The 18368-nt window shown below is 35.9% G+C and overlaps 2 protein-coding genes across 2 annotated transcripts; one reads left to right on the top strand and one right to left on the bottom strand.

Annotated features, from left to right (window-relative positions):
* Positions 1-287: 287 nt before the first annotated feature.
* On the bottom strand, positions 288-4946 carry LOC129795351 (putative fatty acyl-CoA reductase CG8303). The gene is made up of 4 exons (XM_055836573.1): positions 4144-4946; positions 2436-2883; positions 2108-2365; positions 288-578 (listed from the first exon to the last, which is right to left on the bottom strand). Exons 1-4 carry the CDS (start codon positions 4844-4846, stop codon positions 443-445), a joined length of 1545 nt encoding a protein of 514 aa, XP_055692548.1. The 5' UTR covers positions 4847-4946; the 3' UTR covers positions 288-442.
* Positions 4947-7325: 2379 nt separating this feature from the next.
* On the top strand, positions 7326-9088 carry LOC129795211 (putative fatty acyl-CoA reductase CG8303). The gene is made up of 4 exons (XM_055836298.1): positions 7326-8028; positions 8102-8549; positions 8607-8864; positions 8929-9088. Exons 1-4 carry the CDS (start codon positions 7326-7328, stop codon positions 9086-9088), a joined length of 1569 nt encoding a protein of 522 aa, XP_055692273.1.
* Positions 9089-18368: the final 9280 nt, after the last annotated feature.

Raw genomic sequence — 18368 nt, 5'->3', positions numbered from 1 at the left:
TCTAACCAAAAACAGTAAATTGAATTTTACTTCTTCGACTAGAATTTAGTACTTTTTAGGCTTTTTGCTCCTCAGTCTCTACCAATTTAAGACTAAAAAGAAAGAAATGTTCGTCTCTGAATTTTTTGATTTCTTTGGTGAATCATCCGAATATTTTCAGTCAGATAAACACCCTTTGTAGAAGACAGAAAAACTAAGAAATAGGGGAGCAGGTTACCCAATTTCTCTCTATATTCCATCATAATCCAACAGACAATTGAGCTGAATAATTAAAACACTTTTTAAAAAAAATTAATGAACATTTATTCTTTGAATTAATTAATCTATGTAAAAAAAACGTATTTTTTGCGAGTAAACAAAAACGCTTCTAGAATATTTTTATGTTCACAAAACATAAAAGATAGTGATGTTTATTTACACAGATATATTTGCCATTAACACATTAAACCCATACAGCAAAGATCGTCAACAATAAACCCACACACGCTCCAATTAACCAAGATGAAGACATGAAGAAGACGGCAACCGTGCTGACGACGAAGACGCCGGTGTAGGAGAAGAATTCAAGAAGAAGGAAACTGGAAAATCCAAACAAAAAATTTTAATTTTCAACGAAAAAATGATTTTTTTTTATCAGTAATTTTTTTCTCAGTCAGGAGAACGTTTCATTTTGGTCAGAAAAATGTTTTGCTTGTTTTTTGTCAGAGAATCGTTCTTTTTGATCAGTGAAATTCCTTTTTAATCAGAATACGAAAAACCAAGGGAATGTTACGTCCTTTTGACAGTTTGACACACAAAATGTATGGAAAATTTTTCGATAGTATCGATATTTTACCGACTCGCGAGATTTTTTTTTACTTTTCGTACATTAATAGGTCGATCCGGATGATGAAATGGATTAATCGAAAGCTAATTAAAAAAAAACTTTCGAATAGGGGTGGAACTTTGTAGAATAATCCCTTTTTCTGACCGGTATTGATCGTTTCTTCAAAAATATCGGAGTCGGGCAGGCCCCTGCGAAAAACGTTCATTTTGCACCAAAAATTTTTTTCATAATTTTAAAAAAATCGTTTCATTTTGCAATAAAACGGGATTTTGGCATTATTAAAACGTTTTTCCCTCTTATTTTTAAATTTTTTAGACTTGACGTCAATAAATTTGTTAAATTTGATTAAATACTTGATTTTTGATTAGAATAAAATACAATTGGTTCGCATTTCTGATAATAAAGAACATTTTTGTAAGAAAAAAATTATATTCCTGTTTTATAAAACAAAATAAAATGTTTTATTATAATGAAAAATTTTCTTGATTTAACCCATTCGCGTCCACTTGAAACATTGAAACACGAGCTCTTTTTATCGCGATATTTATTGTCCAGATGCTTTCAGAAGACTTTTCTCAGTCAGAACGTCTTTTTTGGCCTCTTTTGCTAGAATTTAATGCATTTATAACATTGAAAAATAATTGAATTCATAACAAATTGAAAAAAAAAATGTTTCACGTTTGGGTCAGCGTATGACCCACATAAAACGCAAAAAGGTTAAAAAAAATTCTCTGGGCAAAGAGAATATTTATAAAATCAAAATGAACGTTGTTTTTATGATTGTGATCAAAACAGAATTTAACTGATGAAAAGGATTTGTTTTCTGAAAAAAAAATGAATTTTTCTGAGGCCAAAGATAACGTCATTCTGATCAAAAGAATGATGTTCTCTGATGAATGTTTCGTACCTATTTGAAGCCTGATTTTCTGATAAAATAAATCATTTCCTAATCACAAGAATATTTTCTTTTAATTATAAAACTATTTTTAAATCAACTGAAGAGTTTTTTGATTATTTTTGGCGCTCAGAAAAACCAAATGGAGATTCTTCTGATCAAAAACTAAGACACTTCTTTGACAAAAATAAAATTTTTCTAGTCAAAAGAATAATTTTCAAAGAAATCGTGTTTTAAAATTGTTTAAAACTAATCAGTTAGAATAACATTCTAATTTGATCTGAAAAATGTGAAAATCAACTTTCTTCTGGTCAAAGTAAAACCTTCTCATGACGAAAAATATGAATTTTCTGACCAATAAAAATTGTTCGTTATTAGAATCTCACCCTATTTGGACAACTCTGTGCATCCACGTGACGTAGTTGGAATCCTTGTAGTAGTACTTCCGTACCCAACTAATGCTACTCGCTATGAGCTTCCGGTAGTCTACATCGGAGGGATCAAAGGAGTACTTCTGGGCGTCTTCTGGATGAAGATTCTTTGTATATTTGATGGCATTCTCCAATGATAGATCGGTTATGCATGAACTGATCTCTGTAAAGTATATTCTGGCCTTTCGTTGCAACTCCACCAAATGGAAACTCCTAAAAAAAGCAGAAAGAATTCCTCAAATTCATTTTTTTTTCTTTTTTGGAGAAGAATCTTCAAACTAACCTCATCCAGGGTGGAGAAATGGGAAAAATCCTTTCGGGAATGAAGAAGAAAAGAGCCATAACGTACATGGCCAGGAAGTAAAAGTCCGCCCTTAGGCCATTCCTTATTTTGCACCGTGGCAGGAAGGCGTAGGAATCACACGGATTCTTCCAGGCTTCCTCATTGAGGTACCTCACCATGTCCTTCGTCCTGACGGGATTAACTTCCACATTGTTGGACACATGAACGATTTCAGGAGCTTTCGCAGATGGTGGATGCGTTCCAACGGCCACAGCCAAGACGAGGATTGCATTAACAACGTGATCGCATGGGCAGGAGAAGTAAACACTTTTGGGGTCTCCATACATGGACCTTCCTGCTCCTTTCACCATGATCCTGATTAAGCCACAATGACCACTCTGGGAGCTGCCCATCCATCCGGGAATTTCGTGTTTGTAGAATCCATAAACTGGGAAGAAAATTAAGAAGATTCTTAAATTTAAAAAGAAAGGAGCCGGTTATTTGAATTAAAAATAATTTTTATGATTTGCTTTAAGCTCAAATAAAACATTTTTAGCAAAAAATCCCAAATAAAAAATTTTGAATTTTTCGTCCTTCCTGATCCTGTGAGTCCTTGAGGATGTCCTTTTGTGATCATAAAATGATCAGGGATTGTAAAGACAAAGTCTTGTACTAATTTGAAATCAATATTCAATAAATAACTGTATAAAACGAAACATTTTAAGAATCGAGCCTTTGGGCAGCGTATGACTCAATGGACCTGAAAGGGTTAAAGAATATTATATAATTGTTATCTAAGAGGAATGACCTCATCTATGAATTACATTTATTTTTTTTATTTCATGCCTTGAAAGCTTCAAAATGAATAAACTCCTTTTGGGCTATGAAATCGTTTTTCACGGATAACATAATCAAGGCAAAAAGTTTGTCCCAATTAATGTAAATTTCCAAGTATTTTTCTTTCTATGCTTTCGTTTAACTACTATGTAGTTAGTAGTAGTTGAACAAAATATTAGTTTTCTTTTAAAATGTTTTTATCAGTAAATCTGCTTTAAATCAGCTGCTAAAAAATTAATGACAGAAACCTTAAAAAAAAACCTTAATGTGGTTTTAAAATGTTAAAAATTATTTTAAATTAAAAAGAAAACTAAAAAAAATGACCTTCAAACTAACAAAAATTATTGAAAAAACAGATTGAAGTAATTTTGCAAAAGGATTTTATTCACTTTGAATGTGATTGAATCATGAGACATTCTAACTAGGCAAATTGTTACAAGTAAAACGAGTAAAACAATCTAGAGGAGATCTCATTCCGGATAATAACGAATTATTCATAGAAAATCTTACTAAACCTATCTCGGATCACTTAAAAATCATTTTGTATAAATTAAGATATTCTGAAATTGAAAAATAATTCAAAAACGAAATTCTGACACACTAAAAGACTTAATGAAGAGAGAATAAAGCTTTCGAAAGGTTCTTTCTCTACTTGATCGACTTCTAAAGCTCCGAATATTTAAATTCTATTAAATCATTTAATAAAAAAAGCTTTCGTATTTCGTAACACTACTAAAGGCATCAAAAGCCATTACACCACGGAACGAATGGGAATAAACTCCAATCACTTTCAGTTTTAACAATATTTGAGGCATTTGAGCGACGCACTTTTCTAGCACCCTTGACCCACTTTGAACACTCTGAACTTTACCAAGAGATGGTCGAACAATCCCAGCTGGTAGACCGGCCATCTCCTCAAGAATAAGATTCTCAGCCAATTGCTTTGAGTAGCAATAAGTATTCTGTTGACCTTCAATGAGATCTGAACGAATTTTCACTTCTTTATCAATCGTCGATGGTGTCTCAAGGGCCAGCTTGATCATCTCTCGTGGGGATTTCTTTGTTTTGTAAATTTCCTCTTTGATCCGTCCGGAAATGTTGGAGTTCGCCAAGGCTGTGGAGGAGAAGATGAAGGCTGAGAGATTCCTCAGACTCTTGGCGAGTTCAATGCAACGCAGCGTTGTGAGAACATTCATCGTAACGGCTTCACGGAGGCTCCTGTTGAACTTTATGAGTCCTGCATTGTGAATGACTACGCTTACATTTTCCCGAATTTCCCGCAGAATTTCCTCACTGAGACCGAGATTTTCTGCTGTGAGCTCCCCCACAACAGCCACAACTTTTGCCTTAACATCCGCAGCGTGATGATTGAAGATTTCACTCGAGAGGAGCCGTACGAGGCGTTCCTGCGGTGCGAGTCCTTTCTTCTCGCGCACAACAACGTAGATCCTCTGGAGGTCAGGGCTGGCACTCAGAAGACCCTCAATGAGACCCATCCCAATGAATCCTGTCCCACCTGTCAGCAGGACACTCCTCTGCGCAAAATAATCCCTTATTCGTGGTAATTTATCCATTTTTTTCCTTTTAAATATTTTATTATTTAATTTATTAATTAAAACACAGCACAAGATCACACCGAGTTTGCTTGAAAGAATTATGAGCACCAACTAAAACTTCCGCAGCCACTTGAGGCTCTATTTATACGATCACATGCTTGTCTATGTACCCAAAAAAAATTCATAACTTGTTTTTGGTGAATTTGGTAGACGCAAAAAAAGAGTTTAAATAGTAAAGTGTTTTCTACATATAACATGAGAAGCTAGTGAAGAAAAAAAAAGAAACATGCTATAAGGTCAATACTTAGGGCAATAAACTATTTGGCAGCTTCTTATGATGATTAAGCAGCATAGCTCCATAAAATCATAATAACCTGTCTGGGCCATAATTATTAATCTTCACGTGCGCAGCATAAAAGTTCTTTCCAACATTCAGATTCTTTTCTCAAAGGAAAGACTTCTTTTTATTGGAAAATTCACAAGAAAATTCATTAATAAGAAAAATGATTTAATAAGAAAATTCTCAAATTTCATATAAATTGCATTTCATTGGCTCTTTTTTCTTAACTCAAAGCAAAGTCTTGCGAGGAATGATCATTGTAAAAACAAAAAAAAAAAACAGAGAGTGGTCCAAACAGCACCAAGAAAAAAATTATATGAGCAAGATGTTAGACAGTCCAAGGCCACAAAGTCCAGTGAAATCGTTCCAATGTGAAAACTCCCGCCAAGAAATGATTCAAAAATATTCTCATGTCTCACATTTTGTGAATTAAATACAATTTTATTATATTTTTATTTTGTTCTCAACGTACAAATTAGCCGCCAAATTAACTTTCCCCACTCACACAGGAAGTTGCATGACGTCAAAATTAACTCAAGCATGGAAAACTCTTCAAACTCTTAAGTCTTTTGCTCCAGATTTGCTGCAGCAAAAGACTCAAATGCAAGAGAAGGGCCCTAAAGAAAAGAAGAAGAAGAAAAGGGATTTTAGAGTAATTTTTTGTGCTTCTTTCAAGGCCACAAACGGCGGTAATTTGTACCTCAATCAATGTAATCAATTAGCACGATCAGCATCATAAATTACATGCTTACGAAACGAATATTGGATCCGTCAAAATTCAACACACAGACCCCAATTAAAGTCTTTGAGATGCCAAGTAATTGCGTAAAGAGCAAAATACTTCAATCAAAATGCGTAAGAATGATTTTTTTTGTAAAGAAAGAACAAACAGGAATTTCCAAAAAGTTTTTGGTGTAAACACTCGCGTGAAGAAGTTGTAGAAGAAGAATTGAACAAAAAGCGCCAGAAGAGAGACTTTTTTTGACCAAAAATTATCAAGGTGAGGGAGCTGAATGCGTCAAGAAGTCTAAATTTAATTGCTATAAATTCTAAGAATAGATCATTGTATAATAAATGAGAAGAATAGGAAAAAATGATGAGTTTTATTTTAATATTTTTCACGCTCATTGATTAAAACCTGATGTAGCTGAGGGCAAGAAAAAAAGCAAGATCTTAAATAACTAACAGTTCTTTATGCAGAAGTTAAACACATTGATGAAATATGAAAATATTCTCTAAATAACAGGAATATTTCTTTTTTATATAAAAGATTCTTTGATTTTCAAAAGAATATTCGTAGAATGAGAATTTTCTTAAAGTAAAATAAATACTCTCCAAATTGAGAGAAATTCTCGAAATTAAAAGAATACTTTTGTTTTAAATTAAGAGAATTCTCTTGAAATTAAATAAATATTCTGATAATTGACAGAATTCTCTTGAAATTAAAAGAATATTTTAAAATCGAAAAGAATTCTCTTAGTAATAAAAGGAATACTTGTGAAACTTATGAAATGAACTTAAAAACTTTGAAAACACCACTTTTATAATAAGAGAATTCATTTCATTTTTAGGTATTAGATAGATTTTTAGAATATTTTTTTTAGTTTCGAGAGAATTTTCTTAACTTTTAGAAGAAAGATTGCTTCAACTCAAGATATTTTTCAATTTTTTAGAAGATTTTTCACTTTGAGGAAATTCTCTTAATTCTAAGAATAATCTCTTATTTTTAATATTTCAATTTTACATTTTACAATTATTCTAATATTCAAGGAATATTCTTCAAAAGTTATAAGATAAGAATACTCTCAATATTAAAGAAAAAATATAATATGAATTTTCCGAATTCAAGCTCTTGTTCAAATAAGCACAAAATTCTCATAATGATAAGCCTCTCCAATAAACTTATTCTAATTCTATTAATTTATTCAATTTTTAATAATAGAATTTACGTCAAAATACGTTTCCACAGCAAAAATTAATTTGCATTTCTGCACGTAATCAAACGCAAAAGAATTCCTCCATCGAATATAAAGCAGAGAAAGCCAAAAAAGCCTTTCAGTTGCTCTGTAAAAATTCTCACCTTTTAACATTCTGGATTATCAGTGGAAATTCTTTCTCAGTTCTGTGATACTAAAAGAAATATTTAAAAGGAAAAAAATGGATAAATTACCACGAATAAGGGATTATTTTGCGCAGAGGAGTGTCCTGCTGACAGGTGGGACAGGATTCATTGGGATGGGTCTCATTGAGGGTCTCCTGAGTGCCAGCCCTGACCTCCAGAGGATCTACGTTGTTGTGCGCGAGAAGAAAGGACTCGCACCGCAGGAACGCCTCGTACGGCTCCTCTCGAGTGAAATCTTCAATCATCACACTGCGGATGTTAAGGCAAAAGTTGTGGCTGTTGTGGGGGAGCTCACAGCTGAAAATCTCGGTCTCGGTGAGGAAATTCTGCGGGAAATTCGGGAAAATGTGAGCGTAGTCATTCACAATGCAGGACTCATAAAGTTCAACAGGAGCCTCCGTGAAGCCGTTACGATGAATGTTCTCACAACGCTGCGTTGCATTGAACTCGCCAAGAGTCTGAGGAATCTCTCAGCCTTCATCTTCTCCTCCACAGCCTTGGCGAACTCCAACATTTCCGGACGGATCAAGGAGGAAATTTACAAAACAAAGAGATCCCCACAAGAGATGATCAGGCTGGCCCTTGAGACACCATCGACGATTGATTATGAAGCTGAAATTAAGTCAATCCTTATTGAAGGGCACGTCAACACTTACTCCTACTCCAAACAATTGGCTGAGAATCTTATTCTTGAGGAGATGAGTGGATTACCAGCTGGTATTGTTAGATCTGCTCTTGGTAAGAAGTCTGATCTTCAATCTTAAAAAAAACCATTTAAAATAATAGTTTAGAAACTCTTACTGCCCTACAGTTCTAGGCTTCTATGAACATCAAATCCCCGGATGGATGGGCAATTCCCAGAGTGGACAGTGTGGCCTTGTAAAAGGCTACGTTAAGGGAGCTGTTCGATCTGTACTTGGTGAACCAAATAGTGTTTCATTTACAATTCCCTGCGACTACGTTGTCAAAGGAACTCTGGCTTTAATTACTTCAATAGGAGCACGGACAACACATCAAAATATTCCCAGCATAATCCACCTTTCTGGTACGAGAAGTACAAATCCGTTAACAATTCAAGGCTTTACGGATATACTCAATGAAGAATCCTGGAAGAATCCTTGCGATTCATACGTTTTTCTGCCACGTTGCAAAGTAAGGAATGGTTGGAGATCTGACCTATACATGCTACTATGCTACTTTATAGCATTGATGTTCTACATTCCTGACTACCTTCTTAAACTAACGCCAGAATGGATGAGGTGAGAACTGTAACAGTTTCGTTTCAAAGCTTCTAACTCTCTTCTTCCCTTCTGCAGTACCACCAATTTAGTTTTAATCCAATACAAAGCCAGTAAACACTTTGCACAACTTCCGATGATTCTTACGGATCTTGATATCAAAAATGCCCAAAATCTCGCTCAGAGACTTCATCCTGATGATCAGAAGAAGTATAGTTTTGACACAAGTAAAATCAACTGGAATAAGCTTATTGGGAACTGCATTGCCTGGCTAAGGAAGTACTACTACAAGGATTCCTGCAGTGTTACGTGGATGCATAGGGCTGTTCAAATAGGGTAGGTTCTGCTTGTTTTATTGCAGTTAAAAGACGTTCTTCGTCTGATCAGAGGTTCATTGCAGATGCCTATTCATTGAAGGCGCCTGGTATTTGTGGATCTTCTTCACGACAACACTGGCATTCCTCGTTGCTGGTTTCCTCCTGGAATATACCATGGTTTACGTCCTTCTTGTAGGTCTAGCGGTGGGACTAGGACTAGCAGGATTTGTTTTGTGGCTCTAATCATTTTTTTTTTAATAAATTGTCATTGTTTTGTGTGAAAATCGGTCTACGTTTGAAAAGAATTTGTTGCTACTTCCTTCAACAGGTGTGGTTTTGCTAAGTCAGCCGTGGACGCATGTTTTTTTTTTTAGTGTAGTGCAAATTTTCATTCATTTAGGTTGAATTTAGATTGAAAATTATGAAATTTAAATTCCCAATTCAACGAATTTTTTTTATATATTGTTACAATCGGGAATTTATTCACCAACGCACCATGGGAAACTTTATTGCTACACATGGGAATTTACCCACCAGCGCGGCATTCGGGAGTCTTTCGGCGAACATCGCGGCCCGGTGGCACGAATGTTGCCGATAGTGACGCGAACGTGGCCGACAGTGTGGCATTCGGGAATGATTCGGCTGACGTCGCCGGCGAGCGACACGAAGAACACCGAGCGACAGCCGAACCGTCACCCGGGGCTATAAATACCGCTGCGTTGCAGCGGTGTGGCCATTCTGGTGTGAGCATTGCAGCGGAGAACATCTGCATAAGTCAGGCCGAGATCACCGAATTTCCTCTAGCATAGCAACGCTAGATCGGCCCACGGAGCCGTACATTCCGAGCCCTCAGAGTGGGCACCCCTATCTACAAAAAACCCCAAATAGGGCGGAAGCCCCAGTTTTTAGGCGGAGCCGAGCCGGAACCGAGCGGAGGCCGAGCGAAAGCCCTTGTCGGGCGGAGCCGAGCCGGAGCCGAGTGGAGGCCGAGTGAAAGCCTGTGAGCCATTGCATAAACGGTGGCCGAGCGAGTCTTCGTGCCCTCGGTCCCGAGACACCAGCCGCCCACGAACGGGCGTGAATTGCACACCGCACGGGGCGGAGCCGAGCGGAGGCCGAGCGAAAGCCCTGTTGGGCGGAGCCGTGCCGGAGCCGAGCGGAGGTCGAGCGAAAGCCCCTCGCCAAGAGGACGAAGTCAGCCGAGACGCCGAATCGAGCGGCAGGCTCGCTACGAGGGAGAAGGCGCCCCATTAGAAGAAAAACTGTGTAGGAGTAGGAAAGAAAAGAAGAAAAGAAAATAAACGCTACAAGAGGACAATCTTGAGTTATCTTTTCTGTGGTTCGGGTCGCCAGGGGAAATTTGCGTAACAATATATTACTAAAACTAGAATTAAAAATAAGTCTTTTTTCCAATACCCAGCGCAATTTTGAAATTTTCAATATCTCAGTTAGTTACCTATTGTAACAAATAGATCTTTAATTTGGTGCCATTTTGAAAATTCTAACTTGGTAACTTTAAATTATTTTAATTAATTTTTTTTTAGCAAAATTGAATTGCATAACTTTTGGCGCAAATTTGAAATTTTATTATGCCAAATCCTTGAAATCGTTAAAATTTCATTAGAAATACTTGATCCCTTCAAAATTTGTTCTGTTTCAACGATCTCAATTATTTCTTGATCGCAGAATACGACCCAATGGGCCTTATTCAGCGACCAAGACATTGTTAAAATCTTTTAAATTTTTATTGTAATTTGAAGTTAAAATGCAAGGGTTTCTTAGTCGCTGATTAAGGCCCAATATCTCAGTTTCTCTAAAAGATAAATAGGATAAATAGATAAAATTCAAAATAGAAAATTAATAAATATTTTCATTTAAACAAAGCACATTAATGATTAATTCAGAGAATAAATTTCCAATAATTTTCCTCAATAAAATTCAGGTTAAATTTAAACACCCAAAACACCGTCTATTAATGGAGCATTCATAAAATAGCGCAGCAACTTCGCACACCGCATAAATGTTTGTCAAATGTTGGAAGTGGCGGCATTTTATTTGCGCGGGAGACTTTTGATTGTCGCTCCGGCATTCTATTTATGTTTTATAATCCCCCAAATGAGGCAAAAGGGGGTGAGGGGTGTGGGGAGGAAGGGTGTGTGACCAGCAGCAAATTATTCACGTCATCATCATCATACGCGACTCATTAATTGCTGTGTACAGCACTAAATGACGGATATAATCAGCTCCGAGGGCAGGGGGAAGCCACTGCGCGATGTTAATTGCCCCACACGGCTGCCCCGCCAGCCCCGCGAAGTCCAGCAGAGCCTTTTTGGGGAAGGCGGGAAAAGAGGTGAACAGGGCAGGACCTTAAGTATGCAATTAAATGGTCATTAAGGTGGCTTGGACGCTCTCACATATCGCGCACACACCAACCGGCAATAATAACATCATTTAGCATCACCATTATGTGGCATGTAAATAAGCATCTTTAATAATTTAAAACCAGAGTAATAGAGTGCGCCAAACACGGAGGGAATCAATCACCCACTTTTGCTTCTTTTCTTACCTTCCTTCCTTCTAAGATTGAGTCAATTTCCCATCAACTTCTTTGGCGCAGTAGCAGCTTCGCGTCAGTTGCAGCATTCAAGTCTCTCTAATAATAAAAATGTTGCTAAAAAAGATTTTTTATTCTCTTTCTTTCCCCTCAATTTCTCTTCAAGAACTATCAGCAGAAAAATCTTTCTGAACAAATAGAGAGCTTCTTCAGAGGTAGAAGCACCAACAAAGCCCATTAGTTGAGTCAAGAAAATTGAGTGTTGAGCTCCACATTTGAAGGGATGACTACCAAGTTGTTTTTTTGATAGAGAATCATTTCCATTTCACGTCCAATTAGATGTTTGTTGCAAACAAAAATTTCTCCTGCAAAAATATCACGCGGGAAGGGAAAAGGAAGTTTTATTTTTTATTTTCAAAAACAGCACCAAGAAGTTCCACAAAATGTGCCTCATTAAAATATGTAAAATAGTGCGCGATGTAAAAGCCATTGGATGAGGTTTTCCATGCAGTCTGTTATGTTGCGCACCGAACGACGATTTTGTATAACAAGTCAAATGCAAATTTTATATCACCCAAAGAATATTTTCTTATGCCATTCGTCTCAATATCGACAACCATATTCCCCTTCACACAAATTGCTGAATTGAACAAAAATTCAACTCAACGAATAAAACAATCACCACACGAGGAGCAATTTAGTGGGTACGACAGACATCAAATTGGTAGAATAATTTGTGAGAATGTGCAACCAATTTAATCAATATACAAACTAAATGTAAGCAAGTAGTAAGGAGTGATGGAGAAGTCTCTCATTTTTATAAAAAAAAAAAATTGAGAGCATTCCTTGAAGATTTTTGTTTTAAAGAACTAATTAAGAAGAATTTAAAATATTAATAGTATTGAAAATATTTAATTAATATTTTAATGAGTTTTCTTCTGTTTATTAGTAAATTACAATATTTAAATAATTTGCTGACAGAATTTAATCGTTTGCTGACAAAATTTAATCATTTCTTACAAAATAAAAAATTTGCTGACAGAATTAAATTATTTGCTGACAGAATCTAATCATTTGCTTACAGAACAAAAAGTTTGCCGATAGAATTAAATTATTTGATGAGAGAATTTAATCGTTTGCTGACAGAATAAATAGCCTTTACTAACAGAATAAAAAAAATTGGTTACAAACTTAAGCAATTTCCTGACAAAATTGGTTTATTGAAGTCAGAATAAATCTTTTTCTTATAAGAATGAAACTTCTTTATTACAATTAAAAATGTACTGGTAAGCTGACCAAGCTTACGAGAGCTGTGTTTCTTTCAGTGTACCAATTTTGTGAGAGCAAACTAGAACGCAAATTAATTTAAATACGCGCAAAGTCGGGAAAAGTTGAAAAGTCATACCCTAAGAAATCTTTGAAACGCCATATCTCAGGAACGGCTCCATAGATTTTCGAGTTTGAGCTATCGTTGGAAAGGTCTTAACCTCAACTATAACATATTAAAATATGAAGTAAATCTATAATGGCATTTTCGAAATATTCGAGTTCGAAATTTTCGAAAATTTTGATTTTGACTTTAGCGCCTCTCGCGGTCATTTCTCGAACTTGCAATGTTCTAGACATTTGTAGGGCTTCACGAAACCTTTCATTTGCACTTGAGTTGATCAAAATCGGACTTGTAGAACCCGAGATATGACATGCCAACTTTGGAAGGCTATATCTCGAGAACGGAGACATAGATTTTCTTCATTTTTGGCATGGAGCTAGATAATATGGTCAGCTATAACATATCAAAAAATGAAGCAAATCGATAATGGCGTTTTCGAGATATTTATCGAAAACTCATCGAAAATTTTGTTTTTGATTTTTGGCCCTCTAGCGGCCACTTTTGAAACTTCGTATGTTTTAGAGAGTTGTAGGATTTGTTGAGAGCTTTCATTTGAGCCCGGGTTGATCAAAATCGGTCAAGCCGTTTTCGAGTTATGGTCAATTTTCGATGAAATATTGTGGCGGCCATATTGACTAAACGGCTTGACCGATTTTCGAAAATGAGGTATCGTTGGAAAGCTCTTGATGGCCCCTACAACATATCAAAATTTCAGATTTTTAGCTATTACAGGGGCTGAGATATAGCGAAAACAAAATTTTGAGGTTATCCAAAATGGCGGACACGGGGGTGGGGGGTAAAATTTGACATCATAATCGGATGTCTTCCAGTCGATATTTAAACTTTGCCGTTTACCGCAAGTCTCTATCTATTACCGTTCTCTTGCAATTTAGGTTTATGGTCCGGCCGGCCGGACGGACGGACGGCCGGACGGCCGGCCGGAAAAAAAAATTTTTTTGGTGCATACGTTTTTTGGAATGTGGGGACTCTAATTCGTGCTCATCCCAAGTTTGAGCCCGATCTGACGACTTTCGATTTTGCTCGGTACACAAAAGCTGTGTCTGAAAGAAACACAGCTAAATTTGCTGAGAGAATTTAATCATTTGCTGACAAAATAAAATGCATTTACTTTAGAAAAGAATTCTGCTAAAAAAATTAAAATTATTTGCTTAAAAACTTTAATAATTTGCTGACAAAATTGTTTTATTTTTTGAATCAGAATAAATCTTTTTCTTGTAAGAATGAAACTTAATTTATTTGCTTATAGAATAAACTAGTTTGCTGACAAAATTGATGTATTTTTAACCATTTCTTTTATTAATTATAAAATATCCAACAAAAAAAAAATGCTTAAAATCTTCTCTGGCAAGAGTCAGGGCAAAAGTCAAAGATTTTTTGCTGAAGGTTATCTCTTGTTATTTGGAAAGAATCATTCGAAGGTCAGAGGCAGCAAGCAGATGGAGGGTAAAACATACATCATTCATTATTCAAAATGCAAAAGGTATCAGCGACAGTGACGTGGGACAATAAATCTGTCACAGAGTGTAAAATGAAGTTCCAGATATATCATTTAATTTATACTCAAAGGTACTGAATTCAGTGTCCTTCCCTCACAACGTGGCATCTTCTATGTGTACTAAATTATGCATTTTCAATGTGAATTAAATAAATAAAATGCGGTGTGTACAGAAATATCATCGAATGAACTTTAATTGGGAAAATTGAGGCATTTTCTTCATCCCACGTCCTTCGTATTTTGCATGAATATATTGATGAGCTCTTCTCTGACGCTCTTCTGTGTCTTCTCGTACCTAACCTAAAGGTTCGGGAAGAAAAGGGTTGAGGGGAATTTATTTTATTTTATTTTTTGATGGACCCATCAATTGGATTCCATTCAAATTTAGCGCGTCAAAATGTATTTTGGCGGGTTATCAAAATCCATGATGTAGTCAAAATTGCCACGCAAGAGGAGGGTTTTTGGTGAGAATAATTTATTCATTCGCTTGAAATAAAATTAACAGTTTTCATGCTGTTAAACAGCATAGAAGGAGAGGGATGATGAGGGGTTGAAAATGCAGCCGAATCATCCCTCAATTGGACTGAATTTTCATTCATTACTGAATGCGATTTTTTCAGTTTGTCACGAAGAGAGGGTGTGTTGGCGGGGGTATATAGGTATCAACCCCACGTGGGTTTTGTATTTTTTGGGGGTTGAGAGAGAGAGAGACAATATACATATTACGAGGGAAAAAATGGTCCCCAAAATCGCATCCAATTAAATGAGTAGCGCTTCAATTCTCAATTTTGGGGCAATAAATTCGTCAAAATTGCAATTTGTCCTACAACATTTATTGCTTGTCATTATTTGTGGCGGGGCAGAGCACACGAAGGCGGGTTGAGGTAATCGCTTTAAGCAGCCACCCCCACGGTGCGGGGACTTGCAGCAATGTCATCTAGATAAAAACTCAATTAATATCACTATTACACATTTAATTACTTGCACCATCCCACAGAAAGCTCCCAAAAAGCACCCCCAAAGCCCAATTCACGGGTGCAATGAATTCACACAAAGTTTCCTTCACAAAGGGTGCGAATTTTAATGAATTTAGAGAGAATAGAAAAATTGCAAATTGTTCAAATGAACATGGTACTGAACATTGTAATTTATTTTGCCCCGAAGAGTTCATTAACTGATTGTTATTTTAAATGCATCAAAACATTGTTGAAGAATTTATTTACCTAATAAACTCTATAGAGGTGAGAAGGAGTTTATTCATTTTAAGGTCCTCAAAGTATTGAAATACTTATATTAAGCGAAATATTGAAAAAAAAACATTAAAATCAACCAAAATTTTCTAATAATCCATTAAGATTTGTTGAGAATAAAAAGAAAATAAGATTCGTAAAAAAATTCCATAAGCCACGCCCCCATCGCATCAATCTTGCTTCCTTTTTTGCATAAAACATTCCCAAGCTTTTTTTCGAATGTTGATAACAGAACTTTTCATATTTTTTGAAAAATTAAAATGCTCCACAACTAAATAAAAATATCCATTAAAGGTTTGTTGAGAATTAAAAAAAAAGATCCGCAAAAAATTGCATAAGCCACGCCCCTATTGCATCAATCTTGTTTCCTTGAATGCATAGAACAAGCCCATCATTGCTTCATTGAAGTTGTATTCAAATAAAAACCGTTAAAAAATTGAAGCATATGCTTGACTACTTTCGCATTATCCCTATGAGCATATGCTGCGTGCACTGCAAAAAAATCCTTTAAAAATGCCTCTACTCTGTTTCTGCAATGTCTTTTTGCATTCTTTAACCGGTTTTAATATACCTAGCGGCTAATGAACCCATTGGGGGAATTAATTGTGTTGAATAGTTCAATTTCCGCGCGCGGAGTTTATATCAAAAGTCAAGTGATTTGCTGCATCATCGCACCTCTTCTCTGCCACCTTCAATGCCGACCAACCTCTTGCTAAGGTGCTTGCGCATTGATCGTTAACACCGCGTGGTGATCTTCCGCCCCCTTTACGGTGCACATCTTCACACCACACCGTGATCCCCCCTCCTTGACCTTTTGCCCCCCGTGCGCGCCCACCACCTTTTGATTTATCGTATTTGTTCTTTATAGTTTTTAATGAAGCAAGACAAATTTATTCGACGATAACTTACCTGGAAGCCCGTTGGCGCGCAATGTTTGCCCAGAGAGAGATTTTGAATTGAAATTACTTTTGCCGGAGTCTCGTTGCGCGCATGGGTCGTTGGTTTTGAAGAAAACAGAAAAGAAATGCAAAGAGATTGGAACACACAACTTGCAAAGATCCCGTAAATACATCACAATTGATTACACATAATCAGAAAGTAACATATTCAATTATTTCAATTGAAGCGACGTGAAAAAAAATTTGATTGACTTGAGTGAATTAATTGGTGAATATTGAATTATGTATAAGACATTTTTTTTTGGAGGTAAATAAATTTTATCACCTTTAAATCGATAAATCATTTTAAAATAAAGATTTTGTGGACTTGAAGATCTTACTGAATGTACTGAATGATCATAAAGTTGAGGAAGTTCTTCAGAATTTATTATTTTTTATCATTTCTTTGCGTGTTAACCCTTTCGCATCTTTTGGGTCATACGCTGACCTAAATGTGAAACATTATATTTTCTCAATTTTGAAGCAATTTAATTATTTTTCCAAGTTGAAAATACGTTAAATTCGCGAAGAAGAGGTCAAAGAATAACGTTTTGACTTCAAAATATCCATTGAGAGCATACCGAGCATACATAGGATCGTGATAAAAAGACAGCATGTTTCTTCTATGTTTCATGTGAATGTGGAAGGGTTACAGGTAAAACTCGAACCTTCAGCAATTTATATGGAAAAAAATCTATCACAGAATTATACTGAAAAATATAAGAAATTTCTTTTTATTTCTATGCACAAAACATATGCTTCAGTGCTTCACTATACAAGAAACTCTACAAGATTTTGCTTCTTAGAGAGTGAATAGACTCCTTTTTTTTACCAAATTAGAACAACTTCAATATTCTTTGCATAAATCTTTGTTAAATCATCGCAATTAATGCAAAAAATATATGTGTATGAAACATAAGAAAGGCAAGGAAATGGGTGTTCTTTTCACGTTTCAATTCTCACACGTTTTCAGTGAAAATTAAAATTCGCGACGAATGGCAAAAGTTCGCGGGCATTAATTGGTGCCCAAGATGGAGAATTTGATAGGAAAGGTGAGAATTTTATATTGAAAATGCAACAAATGATTTAATAATAAATTCATAATGAGAATGGAATGCAAAAAGAAACATTCTGCTTGATGTTTCATGAAATTTTGACAAGTTGCGCGCGAGATTTGAATTCAATTGCATTATTTTGTGGATTAAAAGCTATGAGATTGAGGAATTTCACACGAAGAGGAGGATTTAGAGATGAAATGGTGGGGAGGAAAGTGAGGCCAAGAAGAAGAATCAGGATGATGGTGAAAATTGCAAATGCATTCAATTGAACATGGCAGTTGATGCTTCGGACGTTATGGAAGATTCTTATCGATGGACACAAAGTGACTCATCCATTTTGGACTCGATGGAATCTCTCTTCGCAGTGTTTTGTGGGTGAAAGAAGAAATTTTCTTGTGCAAATGATGTTTTGCGGGGTGGAGGAATAAATTGGATTGACCAAAGTGTGTGGTGGTGTGCAAATGAAAGAGATTTATGCTCAACTCCGGAAAAGTTGTTGCTACACTCAATGATACACATTTTGCTGCACTAAAGAGATCTCCATGGTTGAGATTATTCTTTGCCCGAATCAACACGAAGAAGTGTTTGAATTCAAATTTGCAACGAGAAAAAAAATCAGTTGCCCTTCCAATTAATTTGCCCATCCAAAATAAGAGGAAAGATTCCTCATCATCGTGACCATGCGGATACTTTTCTCTCAATTACTCAGTTTCATCACTTATTTTCTTTTTCATTTCTGCAGAGGATTGAATAAGCAAAAGGTAACTTCCATTTGGGCAGGCTGAAGAGCCTGCAAAACAAGGGAAAAAAAAATACA

The sequence above is a fragment of the Lutzomyia longipalpis genome, chromosome 4, assembly GCF_024334085.1.
Source record: "Lutzomyia longipalpis isolate SR_M1_2022 chromosome 4, ASM2433408v1".
NCBI lineage: Eukaryota > Metazoa > Arthropoda > Insecta > Diptera > Psychodidae > Lutzomyia > Lutzomyia longipalpis.
The sequence above is the reverse complement of the archived record's forward strand: the minus strand, read 5'-3'. Positions and strand labels throughout refer to the sequence as shown.

Bases quoted from the DNA above. Each gene is read 5' to 3' on its own strand.
- LOC129795211 (XM_055836298.1), top strand. From the start codon at position 7,326: ATGGATAAATTACCACGAATAAGGGATTATTTTGCGCAGAGGAGTGTC. The intron at 8,550-8,606 runs GTGAGAACTGTA...TCCCTTCTGCAG, and splicing joins CTAACGCCAGAATGGATGAG to TACCACCAATTTAGTTTTAA. The intron at 8,865-8,928 runs GTAGGTTCTGCT...GGTTCATTGCAG, and splicing joins CATAGGGCTGTTCAAATAGG to ATGCCTATTCATTGAAGGCG.
- LOC129795351 (XM_055836573.1), bottom strand. From the start codon at position 4,846: ATGGATAAATTACCACGAATAAGGGATTATTTTGCGCAGAGGAGTGTC. The intron at 2,366-2,435 runs GTTAGTTTGAAG...TGCTTTTTTTAG, and splicing joins ATTTCTCCACCCTGGATGAG to GAGTTTCCATTTGGTGGAGT. The intron at 579-2,107 runs GTGAGATTCTAA...TGGATTTTCCAG, and splicing joins CACAGAGTTGTCCAAATAGG to TTTCCTTCTTCTTGAATTCT.